General features: G+C 45.0%; 1 protein-coding gene across 2 annotated transcripts in view; it reads right to left on the reverse strand.

Annotated features, from left to right (window-relative positions):
- Positions 1-17,745, reverse strand: part of Spats2l (spermatogenesis associated serine rich 2 like) — a 99,181-nt gene that overhangs the window by 18,333 nt on the left and 63,103 nt on the right. For both annotated transcript variants that reach the window (XM_032901193.1, XM_032901194.1), the window contains one exon: positions 3,989-4,047. In XM_032901193.1, coding sequence (XP_032757084.1) covers positions 3,989-4,047 — 59 coding nt within the window. The remainder of the gene's footprint in view (positions 1-3,988; positions 4,048-17,745) is intronic.

Here is a 17,745-nt window from a genome sequence, read left to right on the forward strand (position 1 = left end):
GGGGCTATGTATACAAATGCTAAATTCTGAACCCCAAGATGGGATTGCCATCCATCCAGAGGAGTGAATTCTCTTGCATGCCAGCCTTTGTTGTGTAAACCTCGCTCCCAATTGAAAGTTAATTGGTAAACAGAAGGCTTGAGCCTATGACTGGGCAGCACTTGAAAACTGAGGGTTTCAGGAGAGACCAGAAGGGAGGGGGAAGAAGATGGGTAGAACAGGAGGTCTGTCTCCATTAGATGGGATGGCCCAGGAGCAGGTGGCTGAGAGGAGTGCACCCCTAGGACACAGATGGGGCAAAAACAGCCCAGGGGAGACTCAGACAGCAAGCAACAAGGGGCATATAATTTGGACATAGGTGAGAACAGCTCGATCTGGGCTTACAGCTTGTAAAACACTACCAGGCTTTTGTGCCTTTTGTATGGGATAGATAGGATATATAATCCATGTACAGTGTTGGTTGCTGGCACTTTTACCGTAAGAAGATGAACAGAGCTACATGTAAGGCACGAAAAATCTAAGTATGTGCATGATTTATTTTTACTGACAAAAATCATTGAGCTTGTAAGATTAATTTCTCAATCAGAGGCACCGAAGGATTCCAATTTGACTCTCAATCACATTAGTTTCACCAAAATGTTGCTGACGTATTCTAAAACCTTTTCCCTGAGTGCACACCTATGTGTGTGTAGCTGTGAGTGGCCGTCAGTGTCCAGTGCCTTCCTCTACTTCTCTCCACCTTCTATTTTTGAGACAGGGTCCCTCACTGGACCTGGAGCTCAGGGACTCAGCTGGGCTGTGTGGCCGGTGAGCTGTGGGGATACCATCACCTTGGCCTCCCTCCGCAGAGTTCCGGTTCCAGCCGTGTATCCCACGCAGGGCATTTTACAGTGAGCTCAATCTCAGCGCTCACACCTCCTCTCTACCTGCTGAGCCATCTACTCAGCCCCTGGAAAACGTTCCTTAATTTAAAGTTAACATTTTAATTACATTTATGTATTTATCTGTTGTGTGTGTGCATGTATCACGTGTAAGCACATGCATGACACAGCATGTTCATGGAAGTCAGAAGAGAACATGCAGTTGGTTCTCTCCGTCTTCTATGTGGGGTCTTGGGGATCAAACTAAGGTCAACAGGTGACAGGTTAGTCACAAGTGCCTTTCCCTTTTGCCCCCACTCCCCCTTTAATTTTTTTAATTAAAAATGTCGATAGCTATTTTTTGAAAATGAAAACTGAATTATGACCGAAGTACACAGGAGAAAAAGAAGAATTTGGCTTAATCTTTTCATTCCTGTACAAATAAATGCACTGGTAGTCAAATGAAAAAGGATTTAGTTGAAAGGTTGTTGGGTTCAGCCCACCATTTATATATCTTATACACTAGTCCACCACTAGTTTATAAAATAACACCTGGACCAGAATCAAGACCTTAGAATATGCAGGAAAAGCAGTATAAAACATTGCACAGGAGAAACGTCTGGTCCCAGGAACATACTAGACTGAAGTCAAAAGTAAGGGAGGGTTAGCCATGCACTGTGTCCCATCTGAGGGTTCTTGTCTCTGCTGAAAGTTCCAACCAATAGAACTCACCCTGTGGAAGACTGCCTCTGTGTACAGGCTGCCATCTGACCCAGACTGCTACGGTGTACAGACTGCCACAGTGCAGGTTCCCATGGCACACCGATTATCATGTGCTTGCACTGCCACCGTGCACAGACTGCCAGTGTGCACACATCAACACTCTACAGAGTTTTGTCTTACACAGAGTACCATGTGCACAGACTGCATCATACACAGATGGTGTTATACACAAACAGTATCATACAAGGGCTGCATCGCACATGGACAGCATCGTGTACAGACTGCATTGTGAAGGTTACCATTTGCTCTGCTTATTCAGTTGCTTATCACAGTGGGGGAGGTCTAGACACGAACATAAACAAACAAACAAACAAACAAACAAACCGCCCAGAATATTAACACTTTGTGTTTGCAGTAATCACGATACCACGAACGTGTTATTTATTTACTTAATTTTGCTTTTAACGGAGACAGGTTCTCTTGGACTTCCTTAAACTCACAGGAGTGCGCCCACCTCTGCCTCCCAACTGCTGGGATTAAAGGTGTGTGTTGCCACACCCGGCTGTGTTCACTATTCAGATAAAGAATTTGCTTTACCAGGCAATCTATAATTTCAAGTTAAAACGTGAATTGATTTTCTCTTACAGTCAGTCTGAAGTTGGCAGATGCTGGCACATTGGACAGAGTTTGTAAACATAACTGGAGTATTTTAAGAAAACTTCATTTAGTGCAACTTTATATTTGAATTATTAATCCTGTACAAGTTGCTTAAAAGCTTGGGGGGTGTATTTTGCCTGTAGAGTTTATTAGTGCATTGTTAAGTTCCTCAAATGCTTGAAAAGAAACAGCTTACACACACACACACACACACACACACACACACACACACCCATGACAAATATTTAGGTAGCTTAAGTATTGACTTTTAAGTAGCACAAATGTCATTGTTTTGCTTCTTATTCTTATTGTGAAGGTGTCTCACTTACTCTAGCTTGGCTTCACTATTTTGATCCTTTTCCTTCCCCTTCCTGACTGCTGAGCTTATAGGCATGTGACACCATGTCTGGTTTAGGACATGTTGGGAATCAAACCCAGGGCTTCAGGCATGCTAGGCAAGCAGTCTCAGATTGAGCTACATCCCTACGTCAAACTGGAGCAATTTAAGGAGCTTCAGCTTGATAAACCTGAGCTGTGTGAGCTTAAACGAGAGTGAGTAAAATAGCTATGAATGCCATTGTGAAATTGTAAATTATACAGTTTTTAAAATGACTATCTTTAAATTTAATATCTTCTTCCCTCAAATTAATACTAGGACGGACGAGTAGACACAGTCAGTGAAGTGTTCGCTATACAATCTTTTTTAAATTAAATTAATTTTTTAACTTACTCACTTTATATTCTGCTCGTGGCCCCCTCCCAGTTACCCCATCCCACAATCCTTCCGCCATCACCATCCATTCTCCTCAGAGCAGATGAGGATCCTTGGGTATCCCCCCTACCCTAGCATTTGAAGTCTCTGCAAGGCTAGGCCCATCCTCTCCCACTGAGGCCACACAAGGCATCCCAGCTAGAAGACCACATCCCACAGACAGGCAACAGCTTTTGGAATAGCCCACCACTCCCGTTGTTTGGGACACACATGAAGACGGAGCTGCTCCATATGTGTGGGGGGCCTTAGGTGGAACACATGTATGTTCTTTGGTTGGTGGTTCTGACTCTGAGAGCCCCAGGGAAGACCAACAGAGTCAGCTAACCACCGTATAATCTCGAGGAGCCAAGGTCAGTCTCTAGCCATACCTGAACCAGGCAGGTGCGCCGGCACACGCCTGTGATCTCAGCGCTGGGGGAGCAGAGGGGAGTGGATTTCTAATGAGCTTATTGGCTGTCCAGCCAAAGTGATGAACTTCAGGTTCACGAGGCTCTCTTTTTCCAAGATCACTAAGATCAAGTTTGATGAAGACATCTGAGGTTGACATCTAGCCTTTACACACATGAGCACATGTGAGCACACAGGCACCTGCTTGAAGCCACATGAACAGTTCATACATCCACCCAAAAGCACACTATACACATATATACAAATTTACTACTAAACTCATTGTCCTTTTAAATATAGTTGAGTTCCAGTTCTGTGTGCACATGGAAGCCCCTTGCATTTGAAGACCCCAGCAGACACCTCTTCCCCAGTGAGCATTCCCTGCGTGAGGACTGCGCTGTGGCTTTGTTATTGGCCAGACGATGGGACAGAAACACAGAGATGAGTGAACTGCCTGGGGTGACAGAGTCCACCCACAATATTTCAGTGCGCATTTTAGGGTCTGCCCCAAATTGCTGTTACCCTGAGTCGTGGATTGATTTTGGTTGGTTGGGAGACCCCCTCATCACACAGCCACAGGGCTACTCACTGGCTTCTTCTTTAACTTTATCCATCTCTGCCATCAGTGAAACTTCTTTGTCAATGATGCTGGGGAACAACAGAAACAAAAAGAACAAGAACTTAAAGTTAAACTTTCAACAAGTGATGGAAATACACACACACACACACACACACACACACACACACACACACAATGATTTTCATTAACCCCCAAATTTTTTGTGAAACATCTCCAGGAGAGAACCCTTTCTTTAACACTGAAGCAACGTGAAAGGGAAGTTGCCAAGGAACTGGTGACATCGCTGCTTAAGTCACTGCCAACACATCTGAAAGGACAAGGACTTTCTGAGTTTCAGAAGTGCTCAGGATTGCATTTAAATCAGGATGTTCTTTACACATTCCAAAGTTCCAAAATAATGATAAGGATTTGATAAGCTGGTCACATAAGTCATCATGGACCATCCCCAAATGTCTGTGTTTTTGTTTCTGAGATTCTAGCTAGGGAGAGAGAGGTGGGCCCAGTTCTGATGCAGTCAGCCCTAGGACTCTACTTGAGCAAGCCTGCTCAAGGGTGCTGCCCCTGCCAGCTCTGTAATACAAGTGTAAGTTTCCATTCCCTCAGCATGGCAAGGTTATGGAGAACTTCTTCCATATAGCTTATTAATGAAAGCAATTATTCAAGGTTATTTCTCCCATCCCAACCCCTAATCTTCCAGTTCTACTCTCCAAAAGCAACAACATAGTACAGATGCCTTCTATATCTTCAGATGTGTCTATCAAATCAGACGTGAGCTGTATTTTTAATTTTCAGTCAGTAACAAATTGCCATCCATCTAGTCATCCATGTATCTATGTATCTCTCATCTATCTCCAACTAACTATCTATCTATCTATCTATCTATCTATCTATCTATCTATCTATCTATCTATCTTTTTCTATCTTACTATCATCTACTCGTTTATCATCTACCATCTATCTACCTATCTACCTTTCTATCTCTGTCATCTACCATCATCATCATCATTTAGGTATGTGCACATGTATTTTCTCTATCATCAACCTATGTGTCTATCTTACTGTCATCTATCTTTCTAATTTATCATCTATCTATCTTACTATTATCTATCTTTCATCATCTATCTGTCTGCATACATACATGCATCTGAAGTTTAGAGGCTTGCTGAAATCCTAACCATATTACTTCATCACCTAAAGCATTAATAAATAGTTTAATGTTCCAGATATCTACTCAGGTTTCTACATATTCAGGTTTCTACAACTGACCCCTAAATCTTTCCAAGATCTAAAATAGACTTGTTCTTGTAACTGAATGACTCTCTTAAATGTTTTAATCTACCATTTACCTCTCATCTGCTTTCTCATTTCTTTTGTCATTTATTTGAAGATACCAAATTGGCCTCAAGAGTTATTCAAAGCCTGAATTTTACTAATTACATCTCTATGGTTTTATTAAACCTACTCTTTATGCTTCCTGTTAAATTATTAGATGTAGAAATTTGTTATGATTCAGGATTGACTTTTGCAGACACAGGTACACTTATAATATTCCTCCAGAAGATATCTCAAATCTGTTGTTCATCACCCAATAAAGACATATTGAATACAAGACATTCTTCATTTTGTTATTAATAACCATAAATGTCTTTCTATATCAACAAGGGTTGTAGGAAATATTTGATTTGTATGAATATTTCATTTATTTGCTGAGCTCTTTCTTTAAGGAGAAATTTCATAGGCTTGGACTTAGTTCATGCTATGGCACTTGGCCAGCATGTTCATAGTTCTGTGTTTAATCCCCATAGTGTCAAAGGGAAGTCGAGATTACCAATCGTTTAGTTATCATCAAGTATAGTTTGTATAGGTAAGGTAAAATGTTTGATTTTCTTGTCTGTTTTCAAGCCAGTTAGGTCTTTATCATCTCCAAAGGTGTCAATGAATTTTTATTGTTTATATACTTTTAGTTATGAATTTATGGAGTATGCATTTCAATACTTTACAGTTTATCATTAGTTTAGATTTCCACCTGTACTTTCAAATTTTACAGTGTTAAACATTTCCTTCTTGGTTATTCTGCAAAATTGGTCAAGGTAAGAAGTGGCTTGTGAATGGATTTCTAACTACTTAGGACTCTGAACAAGATGGCGTGACCTAAGACTTGGCAAGTGATGAATGTCTGCTGTAGAGTTCAGTCCTTCACAACCAGGAAATCCCAGTGGACAGTGCTGTGCTCGGTGACAAGCACATTCTCCAAGGCTGGGCTCTGAGCCCAGTCCCTCCACTATAGACAGCATCAGGAGTCCCCATGACGCACATGGCTAAAGGTCACTGGGTTTGAGCACTTTCGTGAACCAGTCGTCTGAGTGTTCTTTATTTATGGTGCACAGGCAGGATGACAGTGTGTCTTAATATGAGACGTGATAACACCGAAAGGTTAAACAGTGAGAAGGGAGTCTAGACTCTATCCCTGTCCCAGAAGACTCAGCTCCTTTCTCTGCAAGTCTTTGTTACTGCCAGTTCCTCATATTTCTTCTTAAGGTCCATCTCTGTATAAATCGGCATACACTGAGCAGCTGTATGAAGTATCAGACGGCATCGAGACCCTGATTCCAAGCAGACATAGCTTTTCTTGTCAAGACTACAGATGTTGCCCCGATAGAGACAAGAGCGGTTTTGTTTGTGGCGCCTGTTTCATTTTATACTTTTACAACTTTCTTAAAGAGGGCACTTCCATTTTAGTGTAGGGAGACAAAAGCTAATGGAGAAGCTACTGGGGAGATAAGGTGAAATTGGGGTCAAGAGCTCGAACTACAAATAATTAAACTACTCTGCCTGGGAACATGTTTTGAAACTTTATTCAGTACAGAAAGGGATGAGAGAAGACAGAAGATTTGGCAAGAAGGCTAAGACCCAGGAACACTTCAGGAGTGGAATAGTGAAAAGAAGTCCCAAGAGCCAGGGCGTTTCCTGAGCCATCTTAAGGCATTGCTGCGGACTTGCACACAGCTGCGGGATGCCGGCACCTTCCTAGGCATGGTGTGGACGGGTATACTCATGGGACTGAAGTGTCTGGGTCCCACCCCTGGGCCAATGCAGGGACGAACAGATGGAAAGTCTGAAGGCACAGCAAGTAAGGGAACGTAGAATCCACTTGTACCCTTAAAATGTGTGCATCCTAATATAGGCTTTAGATTTCCACAGAACACGGAAAGGCAGGCCAGGAAAACTCATGGGCCCAAGGGCTGAGCCACCCCAGCTGGCTTATTGGTTAACAGAATAATGGAGCCCATGAGAGACTGACAGGTGACTTGTGCTGCATGCTCTTCACAAAGAGTGACGCAGAGTTGCATAAGGCTTGGGATGCTATATAAAGATATGGTGGAGAGAGAGAGAGAGAGAGAGAGAGAGAGAGAGAGAGAGAGAGAGAGAGAGGAGAGAAGAGCCGACAACATTAATTCATCTGGCCAATATGTTCTAAGAACTTGTCATGTGACAGTTAAGGGTCTTGGAGCTGTGAGTACAGCTGTGGAAACAAAGAAAAGGAAGAGGTTGGGGAGAGGAAGTGGGCAATTTCTTTTATCATTATGAACTCTACATTCTTTCTTTGCAGAGATGTGAGACGTCTGCAAGACTGGCCAAGAGGGTAAGACAGAGAGAAAAAAAAATGTGACGGTCGGAAGAAAGAAGATCTAGCAGACTTCTTAGAGACATACACAGCACACGTGAGGGAAAGCCATCCATGCGACGGGGCTGGCTTCAGATAGTCATTGAAAAACGTGCAGACTACACAGGAAGCCCAGAAGGCTCTACATAGTTACCAGCCTCACCATCCCAGTTCTTACCCAAAGAACAGATCTCGGAAGTCGGGAGGCCTGGAGGATGCACATGTTGGGCAGGGACAACTCTGAGGGAGAGGCCTTTCCTGAGTTCTTCACCAGTTACATGATCGTACTAAGTTTTTGTTGGTAGAATTTGTTAACATAATATCATGCTCAGAGAGTTTACAAGATGGCCATCTGTGGTATAATACATATCTCCAGGTGGAACACATATTGCACAAAGCCTGATAGTCACACAATGGTTAGTTCAGACCTTCTGGGATAGCAACAGGAGGAATGAAGGTTTACACAGTAAACTCTTAAACTTGGGAATGGGGGAAAGCCTGTGAGGTTGGCATCAAAGCATGCTTCTGTTCCCCTGGATATTCTAACAGGGAATGTCTTCAGGTGCCTCAGAAATTCAGCCTTGCTGCTGCTGTATGACTGTGTTCAAAACTCACACCCAGGGTTATTGTTCTGACCTGATAGACAGAAGCACACCAAACTCAGGACTCAGCATAAGGAGGGCCCACGTGATCGTCCCATGAGAATTTCATTATAGTGGACCTGTGGTACCTGGGTTTTGATTCCGAGGCATTAGGCTTGTGGAAGGGAAATGGATGTGGCAGACAAAATTAGTGCAGGCCAGTCTGCCCCTTGGTAGGCTGTCAGACAGTAAGGAGCCAGCATCACATCATACTGAGCCCCAGACTAAGAGCAGGTCAAAAAGGCATGGCCATGTCTGAAGCCTTTAAAATGCCTTCAAAGCTGGGATGCTTTGAGAGTGATTGGATCAGGGCTATTCGAATGACTCGATTTTCTCAGAAGGACAAAGACAGACACACTGAAGGGCTGCTGGTTGACAAAAGCAGCAGTCTGGACAGGGGTGGAGGGCATCTTGGCAGAAATCTGGTATGGAGTTATCAGATAGGGAGGGGCGAGTGGGGCATCATACCAGAGTCCTACTGGGGAAGCAGAGGTCACAACTGCTTTTGAGGTTCTCTTCTGTAGGTAGACATCAGCTTGCTGTTGCCTCAAGGTGAGAGCCAGTCCTAACTAGTACTGAAGGCTGATTGACAGGGCCAGGTCCCTCAGCTGGCGGGCCAGTGCCAAACGGGAACTCACTGAAGCTTCCCAATACCACAGGGGGCAAGAACCCTACTCAATCTGCACCACAGAGTCTTGGCACACGCCCTTTGCCTCCAATACAATGTCTCCCTTCCTCCCTAAATTCATCACTTCATCTAGCAAGCTCTTTCTTCAAATCTTTGCTTAACTGTCAATGTCTCACAAACCTCTAATGACGCTGCTAAAAGCTTCACCTTTACACTCTTGTTCGGTTACAGGATGTTCAACAGTGGTGGAACTGTAAAGGAATATAAGATACCCTCTTTCTGTGGCACAGCACATGATGGGCATGCCAGAATGCTCACGTATGAATCATGTCTGTGTGAAAACATATACACGTTTGCACATGGATGGCTCTCATCATTTAAGACATAAGCTGATGACTTAAAGGGCAATGATGTTGACCAAACACTGAGGCTTTGACTCAGAATCAAAAGAGTGAGTTGGTGATTATGTTCTGTTGAAACCGTGCTTTCCCATTAACCCAAGAGCCTGAAGACTGAGTGGCCCTGTTTTCCAGTACTGATCACACACTTCTAACTGGTATAGACTTAAGGTTCATCCAGCATGTTTTCCATCAGCAGAGTTGAACATAAAACCCATGCTAAGCTCACGTGTTTCCAACATACCCTTCCTACCCTTCCAAAATACATCTCCTTTATCTAAACTACTTGGCTAATAAAATTTTATCCTGTGGCCATAAAAAAAAGCTTTTATTACCAAAGCAATAAGGTGTAAGGAGGAGATTACCATGGCAAAATCTTTATAGTGTATTATATAGTTAATCACAAAGATAAAGTGTCATTTCATAAAAATGTTTCCACTGTCTTGATTCTTTCTATAGGGGACTAATAATGGTGATAAAAGGAATCAGAGAGGCTCTTCAGTTGGAATATATTTGTGATTTTCTGCTCTGTGGAGGACTTGTCTTTAATTCTAGAGACCAAGGCATGGAGTAACCAAAACAGTTTCTTCTGGAAGCTTGGATGAGCCACACAGGCTGAGTGTTCTTAAAAGGTGAAGATGCTCTGGTGGGCAGGCACCCACAGGGCCATCACGGTCGAGAACCGTGTCTGAAAGACAAATCATGAAGCAGAATGGGCATCGGGTAGAACTGGATGTTGAAGAGTTAAAAGGAGGCCAGTTCCACTTCTGATACTTTGCCTCAGGAAACCTTTAAAGAGAAACTGCTGGGAGCTATCTGATCTCAGACAATTGTGGTTCAGAAGCGTCTGTGGACAGTGTGCTTGAGTGGGAGCTCCTGTAACTCCTTGCCTACTATGCCAACAAACCAGGAACACCAGAGATGAAGGGAGGGCAAGCAGGCTGTATAAGGAACCTGTATCCTGGTCCCCTTGGTGCAGAAAGGTGAGGTGCTGGGGAGAAGGGATGATAAGAAATGCTAGGGGATGCTTCAGCCCTGCTGGCCTGCACCACACAGCGAGAGCATGCAAATGAGCGATAAGCCCTAAAGCAAGACTTCCTGGCATAAGACTTCTCTTTCCTTTCTTCCTGTCTTTATTTATTAAAGAAGAAAAGCCCCCACCCCACTCTGGGCTCTGCTCCTTATTACTGTGGAGTTCTCTGCTCTTCATGAGCCCGAGTGCTGATGGGAGGGGGCGTCTGTGCTGCCCAATAGCTTAGAGGTCTTTGTCCCCTGAATGAGGGGTTTGTACCCACTAGGGACGAGCAGGAGACCTTCCTCTCAATGTAAGGTCCATGAACTTGGTCTATGAGTTCCATTTCTGACTCAACTCAAATACTCAAGCCCTTCTTGAGATCAGGGCAAAACTAGTCAAGGGATTACCTCAGCTACTTCTCAGCAACTGAGAGCTGTCAACTTAGTCTCTTCCTTGGCTTGATGACCACAAGTGCAGCAAGAACATGTGTGCTCTGTATTCCTAGGCCAGGAGGGTCAGCAGCTCTAGCTGCAGATGACACCCCACCCCACCCCGATCTTACAGGCTGCCGATGCCCAAGTTCCTTTCTTGACCTTAAGGATCTTTCCTTCGGTCCCCTCCCCTGTACCCTGTGTTAGTTACGGTGCCACTGTTACTCTTCCTTTACTTCCCATACCGTTCTGTCCCCAGCAGTGTACTCCATTACTGAAAAGCCGCTCCTACCTACCCACTTCCACTGTAGCAGACGGAACCCTGACCGCATTAAGAGTAGGTGGCTGTATTTATTTATATTTTCGCTGCATTGCTGGGATTCCCCAACTGCCATCCTCTCTACTCTATAGATTTTTGCACTTTACAACTACCTGAATTCTGTTCATAAAGGGAAATACAGGATTTTTTCCCCTTGAATACAACGATGGTGACAACAATGGATCTTCTAAAGACTTGACAATGTTTTTCACTAAACACACAAAACCAACACAGGTCTTGAGGAGAAAGACGAGCCTTTGAAAGTTTCCCACTAACCACAACCATCAAAGAGGTAAGATAGCTGACCTTCCCGGCACAAAGCACACTGAGCTACAAGGCAAAGCAAATACCCCAGATATGAACAGCTGCACTCAGTCTATCACTTGGGCTGAGGTCCATTTTATTTTGGTTTCTTTTACCAGAAATTTGATATAATGTGTTAATGTCTCTTAACTTAGCATATTTCATGTTTGATTCATACAATAATTGAAACCACAACTGATGACTATTTGACTATACCATTTAGGTTGCATTTTGGGAATGAGACCTGCAGACTGCAGATGAACTAATACTTATCAGACTCTGGAGTTCCTCAAAACAGACATAGTTAATCTCAATAAAACCCCAGTGGGACTCATTTATGTTCTTAGAAGTTTTAAAAGGACAAGAGAAATAAAATGCTCCAAGTCTACAATCTACAGCACCAACTCTTTAGCTGAGGATACACAGATTTAGTCATTATGTATTTTCTTCTCTTTCCTAATTACGTCTCAGGTTGGTCTGTTTCTATCAAAAGCACGAGTCAAGAAAGTGATTGCATTTCAGTTTCACTGTAAGAAGATCAGACTTTAGCCCTCCCGGTCTTTTAAAGCCACACTATAGAAGAGGAAAAGAATCTATGGCTGCGGCCATCTTTATCATCTCACACCCTCATTAAAGAAAGCAAGGCCAAATCAAACGTTTCCATATAAAACAAGACAAAAAAAAAAAAAATAACCATTCTTTGTCTCATGCACGAGATAGAGCCAGCCGCTTTTACACTCTGCTACATTTTTTCCAAAAACATTTGTTTTTTTAGTTTTTGTTTTTGTTTTTCGTTTTTTTTTTTTTTTTTTTGACTCTGGAAAACCAATTGGGATGGGGCTGTTATTTGTGCAGATGTCATCGGTGCTGAGCCTGAGTTCTAAAAGTGTGGTACCCGAAGGATCAGCAGGGCCATCACATCTAACCAGCGGCAGCCAGGCCTGGCTACCTGGCTCTGAGGTGAAGAGGGAAGGGGGAGAGGATGCATACCAGGGCCCTCTAGTCAAGTGAGCACCGCTGTCTCAGTTAACGCCCTGTTCTAAGTAGCTCACATCGGGAAGTCAAATAAACACTAAAGACTGAAAAGGAGACTTTCCTACTCTCCCGACTACAGAAGAATGGTGGTTCTTGTGTCTAGTTTATAAGTGGATTTTCTGTTTTGAGAGGCATGTGTTCACACTCAATCGATTGGTGGAGTGAGGCTCCGGGGCCTTCCATCCTCTCAGACACTGTGACCGTGCATGCTTCTGTTCCCTTCTTTATGTGGCAAATTTCTAGTCTCCTTCAAGATTCAAGCATCACCTCCTTGATGAATCCTTTCCTAAATAGTCCCCAGGGCTCACCTGCTCACACCCGGTCCCTGCACCCAGGGCTCACCTGCTCACACCCGGTCCCTGCACCTGGGGCTCACCTGCTCACACCCGGTCCCTGCACCCGGGGCTCACCTGCTCACCCCCGGTCCCTGTACCCGGGGCTCACCTGCTAACACCCGGTCCCTGCACCTGGGGCTCACCTGCTCACACCCGGTCCCTGCACCCAGGGCTCACCTGCTCACACCCGGTCCCTGCACCCAGGGCTCACCTGCTCACACCTGGTCCCTGTACCCAGGGCTCACCTGCTCACACCTGGTCCCTGCACCTGGGGCTCACCTGCTCACACCCGGTCCCTGTACCCGGGGCTCACCTGCTAACACCCGGTCCCTGCACCTGGGGCTCACCTGCTCACACCCGGTCCCTGCACCTGGGGCTCACCTGCTCACACCTGGTCCCTGCACCTGGGGCTCACCTGCTCACACCTGGTCCCTGTACCCAGGGCTCACCTGCTCACACCTGGTCCCTGCACCTGGGGCTCACCTGCTCACACCTGGTCCCTGTACCCGGGGCTCACCTGCTCACACCCGGTCCCTGCACCCGGGGCTCACCTGCTCATACCTGGTCCCTGCACCCAGGGCTCACCTGCTCACACCCGGTCCCTGCACCTGGGGCTCACCTGCTCACACCTGGTCCCTGTACCCAGGGCTCACCTGCTCACACCCTGCCCCTGTACCCTGGGCTCACCCGCTAACACCCGGTCCCTGCACCTGCGGCTCACCTGCTAACACCCGGTCCCTGCACCTGGGGCTCACCTGCTCATACTTGGCCCCTGCACCTGGGGCTCACCTGCTCATACTTGGCCCTTGTACCTGGGGCTCACCTGCTCACACCCGGTCCCTGCATCCAGGGCTCACTTCTCACACCCGGTCCCTGCACCCAGGGCTCACTTCTCACACCCGGTCCCTGCACCCAGGGCTCACCTGCTCACACCCGGTCCCCGCACCCAGGGCTCACCTGCTCATACCCGGTCCCTGCACCCAGGGCTCCCCTGCTCACACCCGGTCCCCGCACCCAGGGCTCACCTGCTCATACCAGGTCCCTGCACCCAGGGATCACCTGCTCACACCCAGTCCCTAAACCCAGCCCCTGCACCCGATGATCTACTGTACTATTTGCCACACTGCTTTCATTGTGTTGCTCATTTCTGTTTGTGCACACTAGACAAGCCTTTTCAGGGAAGGACAGCACCCTCATCCTTCAGTATTTGCAGCAGAGGTTTTCCAGCAGTGGGATCCAGGTTAGCTTCCTCAGTGTAATGCACAGAATGCAGATTTTTGGGGTCAATTCTGGGGTAGTGGCTCAGGTGCCCCTCATTCACAAAGAAGCTTGAGAAGTGCTACTGAGGGCACAGTCTGCTACCCATGAGATGAATGGATGAAGAAAGGGAGAGAGAGAGAGAGGCAGAGAGACATGGCAAGTCAGGAAGGTGGGGTGACCTGTGCTGGTGACAGCTGTAGCCATTCCTAATGGGGTCCCTTTACTTCTCTTCTCTCTTCACTCAAGGAAGAGTAAAGCTGTGTCGAGATTCACACATTCCATACCCAGGATCCAGCACATACGAAGTGTTTACAGAGCTAGAGGGTACCAAGGAGCAGCATCTTCCAGACACAACAGGGCTAACACACACACACACACATACACACACACACACACACACACACTACTCAGTGGGAAAGAGAGAGAGAGAGAGAGAGAGAGAGAGAGAGAGAGAGAGAGAGAGAGAGAGAGAGAGAGAACACAAAATCCTGGCACTGAGAAGGGAGTCCTGCCCCTAACCAAGAAGCTATGTGCAAGTGGTACCTGCTGGGAAAGGGAGAACCAGTTCTCTCCAGTGAGTGTCACTGTGCATGTCAACCACACACACTCGGGGCAGCCCCATGCCCAGGAGTGACAGGCCACTACAAAGGGGACTCAACTCCATGTTTTGTTTTTTGTGCACTTTTTGTTTCTTTTTTGTCTTAGTGTTTGCTTTTTTTTTATTTTCTTTCTAATTTTGAGAAAAAGAGTGAGTGGGAGAGCAAGAGACAGAGAAAACAGAGCATAAATTGAGGTGGGTAAGGACGGGGAGAGGATCTTGGAGAGTTGGGGGAGGGGAACGAACATGACTATAATATATTGTATGAAGAAACTTTTAATTAGAAAGTGCTGAAGAATAATGTCCTCCCAGTGTCCCGGGGGAGAGGAAAAGAACGTTCCTGAATGCTACACTTGGAAGACAGAGACTTAGGCGAGCATCCACTGTGGAGCGTGCTGGGAGTTCTCTAGATGCTCTGACAACTTCCCGACTTAGATAGGGATACTCATGCAGCCCAAGGAAACCACAGAAGGGCTGTCTTGTTCTCGATTGCTTTTGAACTAGAATACATAAAATGAAATTCAAACCCCATTCTGTCTAACTCCACACCACGTGCTTCCTAATTAAGTGGTTAATAAACCTTTGAAAGTGTGACTTTTATTAGACTATGGCCTAGTAAGAATCAAGAGTTTACAGCTACTGGAATTTTAATGCTGCACACATGTAAGGAATTCTATTACACTGACATCATGTTCAGTTCGCTGTATGATTTGCTGTTGTGAACCTGACTAACTGCCCCAAATAACTTCAGAGTCCTACTTCCTACTAGCCTCATAGGTTAAACAAACAAACAAACAAACAAAACATCACAACAAAAAGCCTCTAAGACTCATTCTCAAACTGTAATATAGAATAGCTCTCTTTAAATCTAATGTGTTTGCTATCTATGAAGATGCTTAAAAAATTGGTCCTAATTCTCTGAGTGAAGTGCACTAGATTATAACTTCTTAAAGATATCATACTCTGTGGGGATATGCAGACAGAACGCTTGCTTAATTTTGCCTTCTATTTTCATTCTAAGAGGGAAAGACAACCACTTCTGCTCAGAAGCATGTGACTAGCTGGTTGATTGGCAGTCTTCATTTGCCTAGAAGACTCAGACATCTCAGATTTTGAAACAAAATCAGAAGCTCCTTTGAAAAAAAGCCTGCAGCTAAGGCCCAGCAGCTGTCAGGGCCAAGCGTGTGGCTGATGTAGTGTATCGTGGTAATCCACACGTGTGAGCGGCCCAGGAAGGCTGTTAGCGTGAGGCGCTGTTTATGCTGGTTTCTCTAAACCGAAAAGGCCAGTTCAGTACTTTCTGTGTTTATCAGCCTACTCTTCCTTCAGTGCCTGCAGAGGCCCTGGGGAAACATCTAATGTGGAGAAAACCTTAGGGAGGAAAGAAAACAGAAAAGGATCAGCTTCCGCCTCCAGAGAGTGAGCTGCACCTATGTAGAGGGACATAGATTCACGACTAAGGCAAGGCCTGAGAATGGACTGGACCTCAGGGACTTCCCACAGTTGCAAAGTCACAGGAACCTTGGGTTTTTCCACATTATGTGGTATTTGCCCTTTTTCACAGCTTCAGAATGGTTCCTGGCCGCCTACTGCTGTTTATTACACTGGTGCAGAGTGAGGGAAAAGAGTCATTTTGGGTAATTTGTCAGCTAGACGGCAACAGAATCCATCCATATGGCTCTCTTGAGGCATAAATATATTTATTAGCCTCTTTTATTATTGTCTCCATGTACTCTTTGCAGATATGTGCTCATCCCCACATCGCCCTTTTAGGATCCCAAATAATATGGACCATTGTGGGGGAAGGAACAAGCTCACTTAATTTCCTTTGTATAGCGTCTTGGACAAGGCAGAAACAGGTGGGCACTTAGGAAGAAAACAGTTGATGAGAAAGAAAGGCATTTGTGAGAAAGTCTGGTTTGCACAGGTTTTGATTAGAGAGAGGACTGTATTCACCTCTAGAGAAGGAGACGGAAAAACCTTCTTATTACATTTTAAAAATAAAAACCCAATTGAAACTTATGACTTTATTAAAACAAAACAAAACCGAAGAAATGAAAGCCACACATCCCGACCTCTTGATTTTGATCTTCATTATGTGTTTAGGCTAAAAGCTGGCAAAAATCTAGCAACTGTTTAACAGACCTCTTATTAAATAGGGGACTGAAAGCATCACACACCTATTATATAGCAACACCAGGGACAGCCTCCTTAGGTCATTCTCGGACGAGCGAGCTCCTTACCAGTACCTTATTGCAAGGAGCATGGAGAAGCATCCTCTCTGTGACTGCACAATTACGCCATTCCAGTAGCCAACATCCCATGGACACGCTAGTAAAGCTCACTCTTGCTGCCATGTTGGCTTTACAATGAGTCCTCCCTATTCCCCATGCTCATATGACTGAACTCAAAAGCCAAGTCCGCCCGTTGCCATCTGTTTTGTGATACAGAGATAACTCTAGGGTCTTTTTTCCCCTAACCAAATATGTGCCATTCCCATCAAAGTGTACGTAGCTCCATGATGCTAATGATTCTCTTAGGTAAGAGAAGGACAATTAGATGACCAAGTATTTGTTCAAGCACCGGCGGACCGTAAGCTGTGCAAAAAGACTTCCTTCTTCCAACTCGTTTAAACAGAACCAGGGCTTGCACACCTGAGTGTGCCTGGCACTAGAATGGCTGGACATACGCCACGTATGCTGGGAACAGCAGTAATACTGCCTGGATGAAGTCAGAGATCGAATACCCCAAACAGGCGCTTAACGGAACAATTCCCCCCGTCCTCATCTTCACGCGCCTCAGATCTCCATCCTAACCCTGGTCCCCACGGTGATATTTAGCTTTATTGTAAAATGAGAAAAAGACTCTGGCAGAGACAGAGTGGCTAACGAAAGTGACTGCCTGTCATTAGCTACAACCTTCAGTTCTTAATTTTTCCATTTTCTTCTAAGGACTGAGTTGAATTCTGTAATGAAAAACAGACAAAAAAGAAAGAAAGAAAGAAAGAAAGAAAGAAAGAAAGAAAGAAAGAAAGAAAGGAAAATCAAAGCCTTCAATTTTCTACACTCCAATATAATTGTTTTTCAGATCTCAAGGAGGCAAAAATGTAATTTGACCTTTAAAACGTGTAGCTGGAAGG

This window comes from Rattus rattus, chromosome 4 (genome assembly GCF_011064425.1).
Source record: "Rattus rattus isolate New Zealand chromosome 4, Rrattus_CSIRO_v1, whole genome shotgun sequence".
Classification (NCBI taxonomy): Eukaryota; Metazoa; Chordata; class Mammalia; order Rodentia; family Muridae; genus Rattus; species Rattus rattus.